This window comes from Balaenoptera borealis, assembly GCF_965194805.1.
Source record: "Balaenoptera borealis genome assembly, chromosome: 21".
NCBI lineage: Eukaryota > Metazoa > Chordata > Mammalia > Artiodactyla > Balaenopteridae > Balaenoptera > Balaenoptera borealis.
In genome coordinates, this window is record NC_138880.1 from 3235003 (window position 1) to 3256364 (window position 21362).

Consider the following 21362-nt stretch of genomic DNA (forward strand, 5'->3'; position numbering starts at 1 on the left):
TTGAGGTATAATTGACATATAACATTATGTTAGTTTCAGCATACAACATAATGATTTGATCTTTGCATACATTGTGAAATGATCACCCTCTAAGTCTAGTTAACACCCATCACCTTACATAGTTACAAAAAATTTTTTTCTTTTGATGAGGACTTTTAAGATCTCTGTTAACAGCTTTCAAATATGCAGCACAGTATTGTTAACTATAGTCACCATGCTTCACATTACATCCCCATGACTTATTTATCTTATGATTGGAAGGTTCTACCTTTTAACCCCCTTTGCTCATTTCTCCCACTCCCCCATCCCTACCCCACCCCTCTGGCAACCCCACCAATCTTTTCTCTATATGACCTTGGGGTTTTTGTGTGTTTTTTGTTTTAGATTCCACGTATATGAGATCACATGGTATTTATCTTTTCCTTCTGACCTATTTCACTTCGCATAACACTCAGAAGCTTCATCCATCTTATTGCAAATGGCGAGATTTCATTTTTTATGGGTGAATAATTTTCCTTTGTGTGTATGTGTGTGTATGTGTGTGTGTGTGTATGTATGTATGTGTGCGTGTATGTGTGTGGAGAGAGAGAGAGGAAGCAGTTTATCCATTCATGGACACGTACATTGTTTCCATATCTTGGATATTATAAATAAAATAATGCAGTGCACGTAGGAGTCCATATGTCTTTTCAGTATATGTTAAAATTAGCGTTTTTGTTTCCTTCAATAAATACCCAGAAGTGGGACTGCAGGATCATATGGCAGTTCCAGTTTTAATTTCTGTGAGAAACTCCATACTGTTCTCCATAGTGGCTGCACCAATTTACATTCCCACCAACAGTGCACAGGGAGTCCCTTTTCTCCACATCCTGGCCAACACTTGGTATTTCTTGTCTTTTTGATAACAGCCATTCTGACAGGTGTGAGGTGATGTCTTATTGTGGTTTTGATTTGCATTTCCTTGATGATTAGTGATGTTGAGTATATTTTCATTTGCCTGTTGGCCATCTATATGTCTTCTTTGAAAAAATGTCTCTTCAGATCCCTTGCCCATATTTTAATTGAGTTGTTTGTTTGTTTTTTGTGATCAAGTTGTGTGAGTTCTTTGTATATTTTGGATATTAACCCCTTATCAGACCTAATGTTTGCAAATACTTTCTCTCATTCAGTTCATTGCTTTTTCATTCTGTTGATGATTTCCTTTGCTGTGTAGAAGCTTTTTAGTTTGAGCAGTCTCACTTATTTATTTTTGCTTTTGTTGCCTTTGCTTTTTGTGTCAAATCCAAAAACTCATCACCAAGACCAATGTCAAGGAGTTTACTGCCTATGTTTTCTTCTAGGAGCTTTATGGTTTCAGGTCTTATATTCAACTCTTTAATCCATTTTGAGTTAAATTTTGTATATGGTGTAAGATAGTGATCCAGTTCCATTCTTTTGCATGTGGCTGTTCAGTTTTCCTAACACCATTTATTGAAGAGACTGTCCTTTCCCCATTGTATAGTCAGGGTTCCTTTGTCATAAATCAATTGACCATATATGTGTGGACTTATTTCTGGCTCTCTATTCTGTTCCATTGATCTACATGTCTGTTTTTATGTCACTGTGTCTGTCATACAGAGTGAAGTAAGTCAGAAAGAAAAACAAATGCAGTATGCTAACACATATATATAGAATCTAAGGGGAAAAAAAAAGGTCATGAAGAACCTAGTGGCAAGACGGGAATAAAGACACTATCATACTGTTTTGATTACTATAGTTTTGTAATATATTTTGAAATCAGGGAGTGTAATGCCTCTAGCTTTTTTTGTCCTTTCTCAAAATTGCTTTTGCTATCCGGGGTCTTTTGTGCCTCCACACAAATTTTAGGATTGTTTTCTTCTATTTCTGTGAAAAAAATGCCACTGGATTTTGATAGGGAGTGCATTGAATCTGTAGATTGCTTTGGGTAATATAGGACATTTTAATTATATTAATTCGTCCAATCCATGAACACAGAATATCTTTCCATTTATTTGGTCATCTTCAATGTTTTTCATCAGTGTCTTATAATTTTCAGTGCATAGGTTTTTCACTTCCTTTATTGAATTTATTCCTAGGTATTTTATTCTTGTTGATGAAATTATAAATGGGACTGTTTTCTTCATTTCTCTTTCTGATAGTTCATTATTAGTGTATAGAAATCAACAGATTTCTGTATATTGATTTCATATCCTGCAACTTAATTGAATTTTTAAGTTAGTTTTAGAAGTTTTTTTTGTGGAGTCTTTAAGTTTTTCTATACATAATATCATGTCATCTCCAAATAGTGACAATTTTACTTCTTCTTTTCCAATTTGAATGCCTTTTATTTCCCCCTCTTGCCTAATTGCTCTGGCCAGGACTTCCAATACTATGTTGAATAAAAGCAGTGAGAATGGGCATCCTTGTCTTGTTCCTGACATTAGAGGGGAAGCTTTCAGTTTTTTAATGTAAATTGATGCAGCCATTTTGGGTGTTAGCTGTGGGCTTGTCATATATGGCTTTTATTATGTTGAGGGATATGTTTACAGTATTAACAAGGAGAAAAAAATTCTTTCTACTTAAGTTTTTGCTCAAAAAGGAGCTTAGTACAAATATCAAATCATTATGTTGTGCACCTGAACCTAATATAATGTTATATGTCAATTATGCCTCAATTTAGAAAAAGGAACTTAGTGGCTATTTTGTATTTAAATACATTTACATTTTGAATAATGTTATTTGAAATAGCCTAGTTAAGAAACTTTCCTTAAGACACAGCATCCAGTAAAATGGAAGGTAATCATAAGGTGTAGAAAAGGCACTTTAGGAGGAATACGCTCTGTAGAAATACTCATGATACCTTATTGACCAATTCTACCCTCAGAATGAATGAAATGAAAGAATATGTATGTGTGTGTGTGTGTGTGTATGTGTGTATGTGTGTGTGTGTATGTGTATATATATATATATATATATATATATATATATATATATATATATATATGTAATAGTTTGGAGTACTGTGTCAGCATAAATGGTAATAAAGGGAACATTTTTGTTCCCTTTCAGGTTTGGTTGAGTGCACCTCCAGAGCTGCTCACCAAATCTTTTGGTAGGTGTGCGTATTTAGTATTATCTTTGGCTGCATCTTCCCCCCTTTGGTGATAAGGAAGGGTGGTTCCTATTTTAGCTCACAAAGATACATTTGACAGTAGGCAATCAGGCGAGCCCCACTTGCCGTTCCTCCCTCTTAGGGAATCAGTCTTCCTCCCTCTTTCCCTTTTTCATTTTTTTCATATGCAATTTAAAAATCAATTTTATTTCCTAATTTATAGAGTCATACCTGGGATTTGGGAGCAGATAGTGATGCTACTAATCAATAACCATGGGGAAAAATAAGTGAGGGACACAGGAAAAGGGAGTAGGGACTAGGGAAAGAACTAGTTTGAGAGTTTGACCAGGTGATTTCTGATATCCTTTTGAAGTGGAATCATAGAATGGTAGATCTGGAAGGGGGTCAAAAAAGGTAACCTTATGCAACCCTCTCATAGCACATATTTAGAAAATGAAGGCCAGGTAAATGAAATTATTTGTCTTGAAAGGGCAAGTTCGTGATTGTCGAACCCCCTCCTCCCCTCAAATTCTTAGATCCTGAGGCTGGATCTGTTCTCTCTTCTATTAAATATTTCTCTAAAAATTACTTGTAATATGATGTCACATATTAGATACTATGTGTGAAAGTGTCTTGCACATTGATGGCAGGAAGTAAAAAGTTGATTCTGCTAGCTAATTCTCCATTAGGTCAAGTTCAGTCAGGATTAGCAGTACGTTTTGTTATCCTTACATAAGAGGCCCCTGAAGGCAGAGTGGATTCTTCTACACCTAGCATAATGCCACTATGGCCTATAGATGTACTCACAAGTGTTTGTTATGTGATGAATCATGCATATTAATTGTACTTCAGATTCCCTTTCAGTAAGGCGAGTGCTTTTATGTTACTGTCGTGGTATCTGTTATGGTTTGGCGTTGGCTCATCTCCACAGTAGAGTCAGACACTTAATGGTTAGATGTTTCTGCCATTGCTGGCTGGGTTTGTAAGTGCGCCACAACATGTGGTAAGTTAACTCTCCAGGACATAGATTTTGACTCTGTTTACATGGTGACTGGATCCAAAAAATAGATCTGACTATAGATGTGGGAAAATGCCAAACTCAGAATAAGTTATTTATATTGAGCATGCTTTTGTCACCCTGAATGAGAGCTAAAGAGAGGAATGCCTGCAAGGTTGATTGTTAATATCTGTTCTTTAATGTCGTGTTCTTTAAACTTGGGTACATGAAAACTTTCCACTGGGTATGGGAATCAGTTTCCAGAAACTCATCTTTTATATGTTCTTCTCCCTAAAATGGATCTACCTATGAATACTCTTGTGGTCAGAGTTTCAGGCTGTTTATCCTTTTTTACTTCTGCTTGACAATTGCCTTCTGCCACTTAAGGAAAAGAAAAAAAGAAGGAGGTGGCACAGTTCTCACCCATAACTTTATTTGGTCTGTTGCACGGGTGTAGCAACTTCCACAGGTAGAGGGGCAAACAAAGAGTCAATTCTAAATATTGGTTTTAGGGAAGCCCTCTTTTATGAGGGAGTAATGCAGTTTCTCAATATTATTTTAAGGTATAGGGAAGAAAATAAAAGTTGAGGGCCATTGCTTTAAGATATTTTGAGTTTTTCTAACCAATTTGAAATTCATATGGCAACTAGATTTATTAATTTTTAACCAATGTCTTTTTCAAATACAGTCTTTCTCTGATAACGTTTTCCAGAGTGTTGCATATTTAGTTCTATACTCAGAAGTCTGCTTGATCTGAATATCTGCATGAAGCAGCATTGCGCTTGAACAAGATAGCCATGGTGTTGATGGTGTCATAATTCTTGGGTACAAATTTCACTGTGGTCACTGTCAGTCTCACGAAGGGAAACTAAAAGTTGTGTTATCCCCTACACTTTTCATAGTAATTCAAGGAGCACAGAGAAAGGAAAATCATTGGAGTTGAGAGATGATTGAACTAAAATACACGAATTTCATAGATTGCAAAGTATGCTTCTGGAGAGAAAGAGACTCATGGTTACCCGATGCATGGTAATAGGGAAAGCTTCAGAGAACCGTGTGTGGGCTGTCAAAGATGGTGCTAAGCCTTGAATAAAATTGCATTTTATCATCTCGATGAGAAGCAATTAAAAGTTGAAGAAGAAAGACTTAAAAGTAAATTTAGACCAAGATACCTTGATCTCTGTAATTTAAGCAAGTTACTTTGCTTTCTCATTCTTAAAAATGATGAACTTCAACTTTGAGGAATCATTCTGTCCTCTTTAGTCTCAGTGGAGGTATTTGATTATTGTCTAGCTCCTGGGTTAAGTTGCAGGAATTTCAGTTAGAAGAAAGAAGAAATCACAAAGCAGTGATTTTTAACCAAGGGTTTGTATCAGAGTTATTTGTGGATCATTTGGAAATATTCATGTTTAGGTTCCTAATCTGCCAATCTGATTCAGTAGATCTGGGATGGGACTCAGTGATCAATATTTTAAAAAGTTCATTGGCTGATTCTGGCACATACCCTCATACTTTCAGTTGAGAGCACTCTGGTAGACAACTGTGTTTTACCTGGGGACTGACTCTGGAAAAGTTTCTGGAAATCAACCTGTGGGTATGATCATTCTTTATTCAGATATCTGTCTTCCATTTATACCTCGTGTGTTAATTTCCTAGGGCTGCTGCAACAAATTACCACAAACTTGGTGTTCTAAAACAACAGGAATTTATTCTCTCACGACTTTGGGGGCCAGGCGTCTGAAATCAAGGTGTGGACAGTGCTGCGCTCCTCTAGAGGGTCTAGGAGAGAATCTCTTCCCTGGCTCTTCCATCCTCTGGTGGTTGCCAGCATTCCTTGGTTTGTGTCTGTATCACTTCAAGTTCTCTGTCCATCTTCATGTTACCTTCTCTTCTGTCCTTGTTAAATCTCTCTCTGCTGCCTTCTTATAGAGACACCACTCAGCCCAGATATTCTCTCCCATTCAAGATCATTAACTTAATTGTGTTTGCAAACTTTTTGTGGAATGCAGAAACATTTTCAGGTTCTGGGGTTTAGGACTTGGATATCTTTTGGGGGTCCATTATTTAGCCTGAGACAGCTGGCTATCACCTCACTACATATAATTTATATGGGCTGCTCTGGCCCATTGAGATTGATTTGGTCCCTTTCCCCCACTTGTCTCCAGCTACCAATTCATGGCCACAGGGAAATGGAAGCCTTCTGTGACAGTGTTTACCCACAAATCTTGCTTTCTTGGACCTAGATCAGATAACCTCTCACATAGCTAGAGATAAATTATTTTACTAAGCTGTCGAATACACCTCCAATTGCAGCCATTCGTATGGCAAATACCTTTGGTCATAAGTGGAGTGGGAGTATACGATCAGTGCAGCAAACCATCATCCTCACTGACGAAGGCATCCCAAGCATGTGTCCCAGCAACGGTGGCTCTTGTTTAAAGCTCGTCTTTAAGAAGAGAATATCACAGTGACCAGCATTACGTGACTCGATTCCAGGAGAGGCACGAGCCTTCTTCCCTTTCACGTGAGCCTTGACTTGACCTAAGCCAGGCATTTACGATGCTGTCAAGTTTGGTTTTAGGAGAGAGAATGTAGTTAGCTATAGTTAGCTGATAGGAAAGAATTTAGGTAGTTGAAAGGATAGAATGTAGTTAGTTGAATGTAGTCACTTGATTTCTGAGAGAAATGTAATTTCTGAGTCAAACTTTATGAAAACTAGCTATAGGACCTTGAGAGAATTTTTTAAACATGGGGCTTCATTTTCCCCATCTACAAAAGGAAGAATTTATCTCATAATCTCTAAGGCCCCTTTCAGCTCTGAAATTCCATTTTGTTGTTTCTTGAGTTTTAACAATTTGTCCTAAAAACATTATTACTAAAAGGCTTGTTCTTCTGCCATTAGTAGGCAGGTACAAGATTGGTAGTAAAGATGATTTTAACCTGCAGCTTCCTTAATTGTGTGGTAGAAAGATATGTAAAAGTATTTTGAATGGAACAATTGATAGAAAAATGTTGGCATTCCTAGGATTCTGACTTGGGCATGTTTTATATCACCATAAACTACCCATCCTTGGGCTTTATGTGTAGTGTTTCTGTACTCCAGAAATTAAATGTTTTATATCAACGGGGTTTACTAAGATTGAGAGTACACTTTCACTATTAGGCCTTCATGTACTAGTTAGTTCCTTTTTACGGAGTTTGTGATGCTTTGTGACACATGAATCTGAACTTCACAGGAGTTCACATGGGCTGAAGATAAACCCTTAGGTTCGGCCACATTTAAGGGATAAGATGAGGAAGATATGAGTAAGGAGAAGGATTGTCAAAGGAGATAGGAGAAAATTCAGGAAACTATGTATTGTGTCACAGAAAATAAGGAAGAATATATTCAGTATTTGAGAGTATTCAGTGCTGCTGAAGGCGAAGAGATACAGAACACTAGAGTGGCCTTGAACAAGGAAAGCCGATGAATTTGTTGTGATAAGTTTTAATGGAGGAACAGGGATGGAAACTAGATTGAAGAGAACAGATCAAGCGGAGATAAGAATTGCTGAAACTTCTCTCAGGAGAGGTTCTGAGGAACAAAGGGTGGAAACTAAATTGCAGAGATGGGGTTTGGAGAGACCTGCACAGGTTTGAAAGCTGATAGAGAGGAGCAGGTAAAGGAAGAGCTATTACCCCAGAAAGGGAAGGTCAGGACCTGTGTTAGAGGCTTAGCTTGGCAGGCATGGGACACCCCTTCCCTTCCTGTCAGAAAGGAGGAAAGAACAGATGCCAGTGCAGATACATTTCAGGGAAAATGGCAAAAAAGTTAAAGGAGGCTCATGAATGAATGCTCTGCGGAAGTGTGAGATGTTCATGTGTACTGTTGTCTAATGTTCTCTGTTAATGTTGAATTAGTCGCCTACCAGGAGCTCAGGAGGACTGCACTTGCGGCCAGTCAGCGCCACCCCTCTGTAATAGATACCCCAGCCCCCTTGACTGCAGGGAAGGGCCAAATCATAACTCCTCATCTCCCAGGCACGTGGATTGATCAGTGGGGAGGACAGGTGGCCTACATCATACCAACTGGAATCTTTTCAAACTGGAGCTGGGAGAAAAGAACTGTGGGTTCCTCATATTGAGAAATACAAAGATGTGAATGGGTGCTGTTGATATGGACATGTTTATTGTTTCTTGTGCAGCAAAGAAACAGGGATTGGGGATGTTTGGGATGGAAAGAGGAGAGTTGAGAGGAGAGGGGGCAGAGTTTATGTTTTTTTCCAATTTTATTGAGAAATGGTTGACAAGGGGGCAGAGTTTTAAATTCCTGTGTCCCTGTGGCCAGCTCCATCTGGATCTTTTTTATGGTTTGGCTACATAAACGTTAGGTCCCCCTTACCCTTAAGGTAGAGTTTAGATTTTTGAATTTGAAGCTAAAGAAACCTTAACTAATATAATGTGAAGTCAGAATAGGATTGGTCAAGAGTTACAGTGTTTCTTTTCAGGTACAACAGAAAGGCCATGAGACAAAGAAGTGGAAAATACCATCAAGACTGGTTGAGGTGATGGGCTGCCTGGGAAAGGATGTGAGGACTGTTGGCTGGAGATGAGGGGGAATCAAGGGACTTCAGTTCCTAACGAAGTGAAGTAGATACAAGGGTAGGCAGTTGTGATCAGGGTATATGAGTGTTGGATGCATTTGCAAAGCAAATTTTCCTTTTTTAAGAGAAATAATGGACTATCATAAAGCACTAAAAAGATTCAGGAAAGTCCCTTTGTAATTTATTCATTGAAAAGGATAAGGATAACATCCCCTGTTTAGATTTGTTGCATTATCATTTACACAAAGAGGACTTGACCTACAATATAGCAAGTTTGTTGAATTTTACAAGACGCTTTATAATAGAGTTTGTTGTGTGATGTGCAGCTGACAGGGTAACAAGAATCTTCTCATTTGAAACTCAGTTCTTTCTTCAAGAAAATATTCTCACAGGCAAAAAATTTGAAAAAAAAATTGATCTAGGGCAGAATTGAATTTATTGGAAAATTTCTACTTGCTTAGATATCATTTTCTACTTTTATGAACAGATAGTTTTTTTATCTTTACCATATTGTTAAATTACTCTGGTTAGTATTGAGTGTGATAGTGTGCAAAGAACCTTTAATGGTCTGTCTCTTCTGAAAAGCCCACTATTATTTGTGGGTTCAGGACGGCTTCTACAAGTAATAGAATTCATGTAAAGACACTTATCAGCAAGCGTCTCCTGAGGCTGGAGCTAGACATTGACTCTGCACTTTTGTACATGCAGCCTCAAGAGACATTAGCTATATAGTAGGTTGTCCTAGTTCTTGAGTGAATTTGAGTTCTTCGAAAAGAACATCCAATTTATAGCATGGTCTTTGTGCCTTGATTTACCCCTTATTTTCTTTTGATGTTTTACCATTTCTGTATTTGAGGACACGTTTTACCATACCCTGATAATGATGAAATGTGTCCTAAATTTTATTAGCTACCATAATTATCCAGTAGGTAAACTGACTACTGTAGCCACACTGAAGAACTCCCATGGAGTCTGTCAAGACACTAGCTAAGGATACATGTATTGCATCTTAAATAATATAAAATCTGTAACTAAGCATCTTTGTCCTGAATTGGGACGTGCTTTGCTAGAAAGGGAGTTCACTACCTGGCTGCAGTCTTTCTGATCACACACATGTAGACTGCCTCTCACGCTTAGAAGGTAGATCTATAAGGCAGTTCTGCCTCTGCTCTGCTGCCTGGGAAACGTTATGAACTTACCATTTCCTCGTGTGGAAGATGAGGGGTTGGATGGCATCTGGTCCCCCTTTTCCCATCTCAGAGTGAATGAGATGAGTGTCGTAAGTCCAAATCCTTCTTTAAAGAAAAATGTTCCCACTGCATCATGTTATTAGGCACATAGTCCTCTCTTCAACGCAATTTGCTGTTTTGGTTTTATATCTTAGAGATGCACTTGTGTTTTCTTTATAACATCTCACTCAAAAGTAAGTAACTAGAGGTGTGGGTAGCATTTTCTTGGATTAGCTGTAGTGGAACAACGTGATTACAAGGAGCTTACACGTGACGCCAGAGCAGGGAGGTGTGGTGGGGCAGTCTTCTGCTGCCTGGACTGCGTCACTGTTCTCCCGGAGGCTCCAAGGAAGCTTTCTGTCTGCTGCACCACCGCAGACGCCAGTGCGACACTCACCAACTGTAAAGCAGAGTCAGGAGGTGGGACCGATAAAAGCTGCTTAATCCATTCCTCTGTCCATGGACACCTAGCTTGCTTCCGGGACCTGGCTATTGTGAATAGTGCTGAAGTGAACACTGGGGTGCATGTGGCTTTTTTTTTTTTTTTTTAACATCTTTATTGGAGCATAATTGCTTTACAATGGTGTGTTAGTTTCTGCTGTATAACAAAGTGAATCAGCTATACATATACATATATCCCCATATCCCCTCCCTCTTGCGTCTCCCTCCCACACTCCTTATCCCACCCCTCTAGGTGGTCACAGAACACCGAGCTAATCTCCCTGTGCTATGCAGCTGCTTCCCACTAGCTATCTATTGTACATTTGGTAGTGTATATAAGTCCATGCCACTCTCTCACTTCATCCCAGCTTACCCTTCCCCCTCCCCGTGTCCTCAAGTCCATTCTCTACATCTGCATCTTTATTCCTGTCCTGCCCCTAGGTTCTTCAGAACCATTTTTTTTCTTTAGATTCCATATATATGTGTTAGCATACAGTATTTGTTTTTCTCTTTGTGACTTACTTCACTCTGTATGACAGACTCTAGGTCCATCCACCTCACTACAAATAACTCAATTTCATTTCTTTTTATGGCTGAGTAATATTCCATTGTATATATGTGCCACATCTTCTTTATCCATTCATCTGTTGATGGACACTTAGGTTGCTTCCATGTCCTGGCTATTGTAAATAGAGCTGCAATGAACATTGTGGTGCATGACTCTTTCTGAATTATGGTCTTCTCAGGGTATATGCCCAGTAGTGGGATTGCTGGGTCATATGGTAATTCTATTTTTAGTTTTTTAAGGAACCTCCATACTGTTCTCCATAGTGACTGTAACAATTTACATTCCCACCAACAGTGCAAGAGGGTTCCCTTTTCTCCACACCCTCTCCAGCATTTAATGTTTGTAGATTTTTTGATAATGGCCATTCTGATACAATGGAGTATTACTCAGCCATAAAAGGAATGAAACTGGGTCATTTGTAGAGACGTGGATGGACCTAGAGACTGTCATACAGAGTGAAGTCAGAGGGAGAAAAACAAATATCGTATATTAACGCATATATGTGGAATCTAAAAGAGTGGTACAGATGAACCTATTTGCAAAGCAGAAATAGAGACACAGATGTAGAGAACAAACATATGGACCCCGAGGGCGGGAAAGGGAGGGAGGGATGAATTGGGAGATTGGGATTGACATATATACACTACTGTGTACAAAATAGGTAACTAATGAGAATCTGCTATACAGCACAGGGAACTCAATGCTCTGTGGTGATCTAATTGGGAAGGAAATCCAACAAAGAAGGCATATACGTGTACATATAGCTGATTCACTTGACTGTACAGTAGCAACTAACACACCATTGTAAAGCAACTTTACCCCAATAAAAAAACAAAAAAACAAAACAAAACAAAAAGCTGTTTAAGTCATTGGTATAGAAACTCTGAAATTATTCTAAGATAGTCTCCCATAATTGGACTTCAGTCTCCCTTCCATGTATCTTACTCATTAAGTTGTTATGAAAACAGTTATATTTATTCCATTAATGAAAAGGTATGGATATTGAAATTTCCAAAGCAGTGAAACGATAAGACCATATTTTGAATAAGAAAAATAGAGCACATGGTCTAATTTTAATCATGTCCTATATTTTACTGTGGTAAAATGTAGTACAGTGTTGTGTGTCTTACAAATGACATTTTTTACTTCATGAAAAGTCTCTCTCCTTCACAGAGCTCTACCTGCCCTGTGCTCCTTAGCCTCACCTGTGTTTTCTTCATGTCTGCAGTACCAATAGGATGACCCACAAGGGCCCTGGGAGTTGCTTGCTGACTCACTCAAGCCTTTTGGCTTTGGCCATTTGCTGAACACAAAATGTGAAACAGGATGAAAAGAATAATTCCATCTTGTTTTCTCTCTTTACAGGCTCTGTACAACTCAATCAAGAATGAGAAGCTTGAATGGGCAGTGTAAGTATGCTGCATGTCAGCCTTTTAGTAAATGAACTACTTGCTCTTTTCTTACTGTCTTTCTTTGTGCCTTAGCGATGACCCTGGAGAAGGGTTAATTGCACCGACTGTTCTCATTTTACACCAGTGTCTTACCTACTTTGTGTAAGACACATAAACCCTGAGTATCCCATGTCTTTTTCTTGGTACCCAGCATGCTCCTATTCTTATTTTAAGCTGTTTGCTGTGCCTGTATGCAATCAATTATCTTTTTATAAAAAATAGCTTTCAAAAACAAAATACGATAAAATTACATAAATTCCAAAATCTAATACAGATGATTTGGGTACCATACACTTATTCTAATTATCTCCTTCTTATCATTATAGATCAAGGTTTTCTAATCCTGTTTCCCGTGACACTAATTATACCAGGATATTGATAGATAAGCTTGAGAAATGATGGATTAAATGAAGCTATTTTTTTTTTTTAACTGAAGAACTTCCAGGAGCTTGTACAGTGCTGATGTTTATTGTCAATCTGTAAGAGAGAAATAGAATTTGCAATGTTTCCTGAACCTATTTTGACAGTAAAATGTAAGGTTTCAAGGTACATACTTTGGGGGAGATAGTATTACAGATAAATTATAACTAACTCTATGTAGACCAAGAACACCACTCTTGTTAAATTTCCACTAATCAATATAGCAGTTAAGAATTTAATTTTTTAGAAATTGTTAGAGCAGAATCTTTACTAAATTTTTAATCAAGTTATCAAGAAATTAGGGCAAAATATGTTTTTTAATTAGAACTACATGTGAATTTTATTTTTGATATTAAGCTTTCATAAATATTTTTCTGACATGTTACCTAACATAGCCATCTACAGTGAACTTAGGTTTACAAATCATAACTTGTGGGAATAAATCTTATTCTTTCATAACACACACTGTGGAAAAATGGTTTACCAGTTGACTAGATCTTACGTATAACATGCTAGAATGAATTAAAAAATATCAATACCACTTAAATTGTTTCACTAATTGTAAGGGAATGTGGTACTATTTTAAATTGGGGATTAAAAGTTTGAGACTGTAATATTTGCAAGTATATGTGATGGCCTATGTTTCTGTGTATGTATATCACCAGACTCAAGTAAAGATAGTGTATCATTTCAAGGAAAACTCATTAAAATTAATATGAATTCATGGCCTGAGGTCCAAAGCGATTATTTTTGGACTTATTTCTCATGAATGAAAGTGAGTTTCCTAGAAAAATTTCATAAATGATATACTTAGACCCTTGCTGAAATATTAAAGGCGTATCTTGACCTATGCAGGATGTCTACTCTAGAAAAAATTAATAGAATGAAATAATTATAAATATATTCACATTGTGAGAGATAATATTTTGATGATTCTTTTATAAATTTATTTTTAAAAGCAAATAAATATACTCCTGAGGATCTGTTTTGTAAATCTAAATTTTTGATATATTGAATTTGCTACATTAGGTTTTATTTACATTTATGTATAGTGGCAATTTGGTATAAGAAAGCTTTATCTTGGGCCCTATCCATGGGTGAGGGTGGATGTTTACCCAAGAACTGGATTCTTCTTTGGCCCTTTTGTCAGGTCAACAGGGCATTGTGTTCAAGAGCCCAGATTTCAAGAGTAAGACAGATTTGGGTTTGAATTCGAGCTCTGTTGTGTACCAGCTGGGCCACTGGCCATGTGATCCTTGAGGCCTCAGTTTCCTCTTCAGGATGACATTGTGAAATATTCTAAAACAATAAGCATAAAGCAAGTTATCTCTCAAATGGTAACTAATATTGTAGCTTTTGAAGCTCTGATTTCTATTTTATTTGTCATTTTCCTTTTTATTTCTCTCTTGTTCATATGCTTTCCTATCCACATTTATTCATCACCTACCAAGAATAAGACAATACAGTAATTTATCATATAATTAACTTTCTTCATGTATAAAATGAAGCAATTGGATAAAATGATCACAGCTGTCCTTTTCAGTTTTAATATTCTGTGAATTTTGAAATGTTACAATGTATCAGTATTTCTCAAGCTGGCTCCTTGTCTAGATACACTGCTGTATCTAGAGGATATAAAACAAAAAGGGTTTATGGGTCAGTGTGATGGACTCTTTGAATTTCTTCAGTAGATAAAGGGCCAATATCCTAACCTTTTTGATCCCTGAGTCCTGTTTTGATCATGAAGTACCTTTCAACAGCTACTAAAACTAGTGTTCCCTAAAACAGTGGTCCCCAACCTTTTTGGCACCAGGGACCGGTTTTGTGGAAGACAGTTTTTCCATGGACGGGGGCGGGGAGGGATGGCTCAGGTGGCAATGCGAGCGGTGGGGAGCCATGAGGAGTGATGGGGAGCGGCAGATGAAGCTTCCCTCACTCTCCCGCCACTCACCTCCTGCTGTGCGGCCCGGTTCCTAATAGGCTACAGACCAGTATCCCCAGGAGTTAGGGACCCCTGCCCTAGAACACACTTTAGAAAACCCTGCTGTCCATATATCAACTTATGTGACCCTTCAGATCAAGAGCTAAGCTTTTTCATTCATAAGTAAGTATGTGCATGTGTGTAACTGTATATAACACTGTGCTCCCCCAGTTTTCCTTGTATCTCTCCAGTCACACCTTCTCTGACTCATTTTCCTCCTATTAGCCGTTAATGTTAGTATCTCCCAAAGATCAGCACTTAGAATTGTCTTTTCACTAAAGTCCCATTCTCATCAGTCTCATTCAGTCTTAAGAGTTCATCTGCCATATCTAAAAATTCTTACCTTATATGCAGCTCTGCCCTCTTTCCCAGATTTCAGTTCAACATTTGCATTTTTCTGCAGGACATTTCCTCTGCACTCAGCACTCATCATCTGTCTCTAGACTTCGTCACATGTTCTCCACTTCTATTAATGACACCAGTATTTCCTAGATTCTGGGCTCCCATCATCCTTGAACCTCTCTGGCCCCTCATTCGCTCCCGCAGAACTGGCCCCACCAGTGGCCCCGCACCATTCCTGCTGCTGCACTCCGAGTTCAGGCATCCCTGCTTCTGCCTCCTGACTGTCTCCGCCTCCAGCCTCTTTCCTCTACTTTAACCTGTTTTGAAGCCCTCCTCTGCTCTAAAATGTCATTAAGCTCTGTACATTGTGCCAGTCATCTATTTTATTCCCTGTACTTGTCATCACACACCCTGTATGTCAACAAAGCTGCCACTAGATGCCATTCCCTGCACTTGCCCCATGGCTTCCGGCTTTTTGGACGATGCTCATAAAGTAACCTCTGCTTAGAATCTACATCCCTGCCATTCTTTACAGCCCAGCTCATAACCTGCTCCATGAATTCTTTCCTGATCTTACCAACCAGAAATAATCTCAGCTCTTAAACATCCACTTTACTTTATCTGATGACACAGTCATTTCTATTCTCAGTTATAGTTATTGATAGGAATGTTCCATTAAGACTGTAAGCTTAAGGAAATTATACATGTCTGGATTTGTCCCTTTATATCCTCCTTTGAGGAGCATAGCGCTTATATGTAATGAAGTCTATATAAAAGTCTACAGAAAGAATAATAGCAACAGTGCGAGGAACTGCATTTCCTGAAAGATTTTATACAGTTGTGTAAGTTTAGATAGTAGTTACAGGAAAGGGGTTGCTGCTTCAAAGTTTGTAGGATTTCGTAGTATATACTTGCATGGGGGAGATCTTGATATTGATTTATTTTATTTTTATTGAAGTATACTTGATGTACAATGTTATATACGTTACAATTGTGCAGTATAGTGAGTCACAGTTTTTAAAGGGTATACTCCATTTATAGTTGTTATAAAATATTGGCTATGTTGTACAATATACCCCTGTAGCTTATTTTATACCTAATAGTTTGTACCTTTTAATCCCCTCCCCCTATATTGCCCTTACCCCCTTCCCTCTCCCCACTGGTAACCACTGGTTTGTTCTCTGCATCTATGAGTCTGCTTCTTTCTTGCTATATTCACTAGTTTGTTATATTTTTTAGATTCCACATATAATTGATATCATACAGTATTTTTCTTTCTCTAACTTATTTCACTTAGCATAATATAATGCCCTCCAAGTCCATCCATGTTCCTGCAAATGGCAAAATTTCATTCGTTTTTATGGCTGAGTAGTATTCCATTGTATATATACACCATATCTCTTTTTATCCATTCATCTGTTGATGGACACTTAGGTTGCTTCCTTATCTTGGCAATTGTAAATAATGCTGCTATGAACATTGGGATGCAAGTATCTTTTCGAATTAGTGTTTTTGTTTCTTTCAGATACTTACCCAGCAGTGGAATTGCTGGATCATATGGGAGTGCTATTTTTCGTTTTATGAGAAACCTCCATGCTCTTTTCCACAGTGACTGCACCAATTTACATTCCCATACACAGTGTACGAGGGTTCCCTTTTCTCCACATCCTCACCAACATTGGTTATTTGTGTTCTTCTTGATGATAGCCATTCTGACAGGTGTGAGGTGATATCTCATCATGGTTTTGATTTGCATTTCCCTTATGATTAGTGATGCTGGGCATTTTTCCATGTGTCTGTTGGCCATCTGCATGTCCTCTTTGTAAAAATGTCCTTCAGGTCTTCCGCCCATTTTTTAATCCAGTTGTTTTTTTTTTTTTTTTTTGATGTTGAGTTGCATGAGCTGTCTATATATGTTGGGTATTAACCCCTTATTGGCCATATCATTTGCAAATATTTTCTTCCTTTCAGTAGATTGTCTTTTCATTTTCTCAGTGGTTTCCTTTGCTGTGCAAAAGCTTTTAAGTTTAAAGGGCCCATTTGTTTATGATGTTTTTATTTCCTTTACTTTAGGAGACAGATCCAAAAAAATATTGCTACAATTCATGTCAAAGAGTGTTCTGCCTATGATTTCTTCTAGGAGTTTTATAGTATCCAGTCTTACATTGAGGCCTTTAATCCATGTTGGGTTTATTTTTGTATGTGGTGTTAGAGAATGTTCTAACTTCATTCTTTTACAGGTAGCTGTCCAGTTTTCCCAGCACCACGTATTAAAGGGACTATCTTTTCTCCATTGTATATAATCTTGCCTCCTTTGTTATAGATTAATTGACCATAAGTGTGTGGTTTTATTTCTGGGCTTTCTATCCTGTTCCATTGATCTGTGCATCTGTTTTTGTGCCAGTACCATACTGTTTTGATTACTGTAGCTTTGTAGTATAGTCTGAAGCCAGGCAGTGTGATTCCCCCAATTCTCTTCTTCTTTCACAAGATTGTTTTGACTATTCGGGGTCTTTTGTGTTTCCATATAAATTTTGAAATTATTTTTTCTAGTTCTGTGAAAAAAATGCCATTAGTATTTTGACAGGGATTGCATTGAATCTGTATGGTCATTTTAACAATATTAATTCTTCCAATCCAAGAACATGGTATATCTTTCCATCTGTCTGAGTCATCTTCAGTTCCTTTCATCCATGTCTTATGGTTTTCCAAATGCAGGTCTTTTACCTCCTAGGTTCCTTATTCTTTTTTTTTTTTCTTTCTTTCTTATTAGTCATCAGTTTTATACACATCAGTGTATACGTGTCAATCCCAATTGCCCAATTCATCACACCAACACCCCCCACACTGCCACTTTCCCCGCTTGGTGTCCATATGTTTGTTCTCTACATCTGTGTCTCAATTTCTGCTCTGCAAACTGGTTCATCTGTACCATTTTTCTAGGTTCCACGTATATGCGTTAATATATGATATTTGTTTTTCTCTTTCTGACTTACTTCACCATGTATGACATTCTCTACATCCAACCACGTCTCTACAAATGACCCAAATTCGTTCCTTTTTATGGCTAATATTCCATTGTATATATGTACCACATCTTCTTTATCCATTCGTCTGTTGATGGGCATTTACGTTGCTTCCATGACCTGGCTATTGTAAATAGTGCTGCAATGAACATTAGGGTGCATATGTCGTTTTGAATTATGGTTTTCTCTGGGTATATGCCCAGTAGTGGGATTGCTGGGTCATACGGTAATTCTATTTTTAGTTTTTTAAGGAACCACCATACTGTTCTCCATACTGGCTGTATCCATTTACATTCCCACTAACAGTGCAAGAGGGTTGCCTTTTCTCCACACCCTCTCCAGCATTTGTTGTTTGTAGATTTTCCGATGATGCCCATTCTAACTGGTGTGAGGTGATACCCCATTGTAGTTTTGATTTGCATTTCTCTGATAATTAGTGATGTTGAGCAGCTTTTCATGTGCTTCTTGGCCATCTGTATGTCTTCTTTGGAGAAATGTCTATTTAGGTCTTCTGCCCATTTTTGGATTGGGTTGTTTGTTTTTTTAATATTGAGCTGCATGAGCTGTTTATATATTTTGGAGATTAATCCTTTGCCCGTTGATTCGTTTGCAAATATTTTCTCCCGTCTGAGGGTTGTCTTTTCGACTTGTTTATGGTTTCCTTTGCTGTGCAAAAGCTTTTAAGTTTCATTAGGTCCCATTTGTTTATTTTTGTTTTTTATTTCCATTACTCTAGGAGGTGGGTCAAAAAAGATATTGCTGTGATTTATGTCAAAGAGTGTTCTTCCTATGTTTTCCTCTAAGAGTTTTATAGTATCCGGTCTTACATTTAGGTCTCTAATCCATTTTTAGTTTATTTTTGTGTCTGGTGTTAGGGAGTGTTCTAATTTCATTCTTTTACATGTAGCTGTCCAGTTTTCCCAGCACCACTTATTGAAGAGACTGTCTTTTCTCCGTTGTATATCCTTGCCTCCTTTGTCATAGATTAGTTGACCATAGGTGCATGGGTTTATCTCTGGGCTTCTATCTTGTTCCATTGATCTATGTTTCTGTTTTTCTGCCAGTACCATATTGTCTTGATTACTGTAGCTTTATAGTATAGTCTGAAGTCAGGGAGTCTGATTCCTCCAGCTTCGTTTTTTTCCCTCAAGACTGCTTTGGCTCTTCGGGGTCTTTTGTGTCTCCATACAAATTTTAAGATTTTTTGTTCTAGTTCTGTAAAAAATGCCATTGGTAATTTGATAAGGATTGCATTGAATCTGTAGATTGCTTTCAGTAGTATAGTCATTTTCACAATATTGTTTCTTCCAATCCAAATACATGGTATATCTCTCCATTTGTTGGTATCATCTTTAATTTCTTTCATCAGTGTCTTATAGTTTTCTGCATACAGGTCTTTTGTCTTTTATCCCTAGGTAGGTTTATACCTAGGTATTTTATTCTTTTTGTTGCAGTGGTAAATGGGAGTGTTCCCTTAATTTTTCTTTCAGATTTTTCATCATTAGTGTATAGGAATGTAAGAGATTTCTGTGCATTAATTTTGTATCCTGCAACTTTACCAAATTCATTGATTAGCTCTAGTAGTTTTCTGGTGGCATCTTTAGGATTCTCTATGTATAGTATCATGTCATTTGCAAACAGTGACAGTTTTACTTCTTCTTTTCCAATTTGTATTCCTTTTATTTCTTTTTATTCTCTGATTGCTGTGGCTAGGACTTCCAAAACTATGTTGAATAATAGTGGCGAGAGTGGACATCCTTGTCTTGTTCCTGATCTTACAGGAGATGCTTTCAGTTTTTCACCATTGAGAATGATGTTTGCTGTGGGTTTGTCATATATGGCATTTATTATGTTGAGGTAGGTTCCCTCTATGCCCACTTTTTGGAGAGTTTTTATCAGAAATGGGTGTTGAATTTTGTCAAAAGCTTTTTTGGCATCTATTGAGATGAATATATGCTTTTTATTCTTTAATTTGTTAATATGGTATATCACATTGATTGATTTGCGTATATTGAAGAATCCTTGCATTCCTGGGATAAATCCCACTTGGTCATGGTGTGTGATCCTTTTAATGTGTTGTTGGATTCTGTTTGCTAGTATTTTGTTGAGTATTTTTACATCTATATTCATCAGTGATATTGGTCTGTAATTTTCTTTTTTTGTAGTATCTTTGTCTGGTTTTGGTATCAGGGTGATGGTGGCCTCTTAGAATGAGTTTGGGAGTGTTCCTTCCTCTGCAGTTTTTTTGGAAGAGTTTGAGAGGGATGGGTGTTGCTCTTCTGTAAATGTTTGATAGAATTCACCTGTGAAGCCATCTGGTCCTGGAATTTTATTTATTGGAAGATTTTTAATCACAGTTTCAATTTCATTACTTGTGATTTGTCTGTTCATATTATCTATTTCTTCCTGGTTCTGTCTTGGGAGGTTATACCTTTCTAAGAACTTGTCCATTTCTTCCAGGTTGTCCATTTTATTGGCATAGAGTTGCTTGTAGTAATCTCTTAGGATGCTTTGTATTTCTGCGGTGTCTGTTGTAACTTCTCCTTTTTCATGTTTAATTTTATTGATTTGAGTCCTCTCCCTCTTTTTCTTGATGAGTCTGGCTAATGGTTTATCAATTTTGTTTATCTTCTCAAAGAACCAGCTTTTAGTTTTATTGATCTTTGCTATTGTTTTCTTTGTTTCTATTTCATTTATTTCTGCTCTGATCTTTATGATTTCTTTCCTTCTGCTAACTTTGGGTTTTGTTTGTTCTTCTTTCTCTAGTTCCTTTAGGTGTAAGGTTAGATTGTTTATTTGAGATTTTTCTTGTTTCTTTAGGTAGGCTTGTATAGCTATAAACTTCCATCTTAGAACTGCTTTTGCTGCATCCCATAGGTTTTGGATCATCGTGTTTTCATTGTCATTTGTCTCTAGGTATTTTTGGATTTCCTCTTTGATTTCTTCAGTGATCTCTTGGTTATTTAGTAATGTATTGTTTAGCCTCCATGTGTTTGTGTTTTTTACGTATTTTTCCCTGTAATTCATTTCTAATCTCATAGCGTTGTGGGCAGAAAAGATGCTTGATATGATTTCAATTTTCTTAAATTTACTGAGGCTTGATTTGTGACCCAAGATGTGATCCATCCTGGAGAATGTTCTGTGCGCACTTGAGAAGAACGTGTAATCTGCTGTTTTTGGATGGAATGTCCTATAAATATCGATTAAATCTA

At 37.5% G+C, this 21362-nt stretch overlaps 1 protein-coding gene across 15 annotated transcripts in view; it reads left to right on the forward strand.

The window, feature by feature from the left end:
• PSD3 (pleckstrin and Sec7 domain containing 3) overlaps positions 1 to 21362 on the forward strand; it is a 568569-nt gene that overhangs the window by 400799 nt on the left and 146408 nt on the right. For 14 of the 15 annotated variants that reach the window (XR_014239046.1, XM_082374818.1, XM_082374819.1 and 11 more), the window contains one exon: positions 12296 to 12339. Coding sequence is in view for 14 of the 15 variants with exons in the window: in XM_082374818.1 (XP_082230944.1) it covers positions 12296 to 12339 (44 nt within the window). In the remaining variant the exon portion in view is untranslated. Of the gene's footprint in view, positions 1 to 12295; positions 12340 to 12707; positions 20455 to 21362 lie in introns of those variants that run through there. The other variant, XM_082374831.1, reaches the window with a different exon arrangement.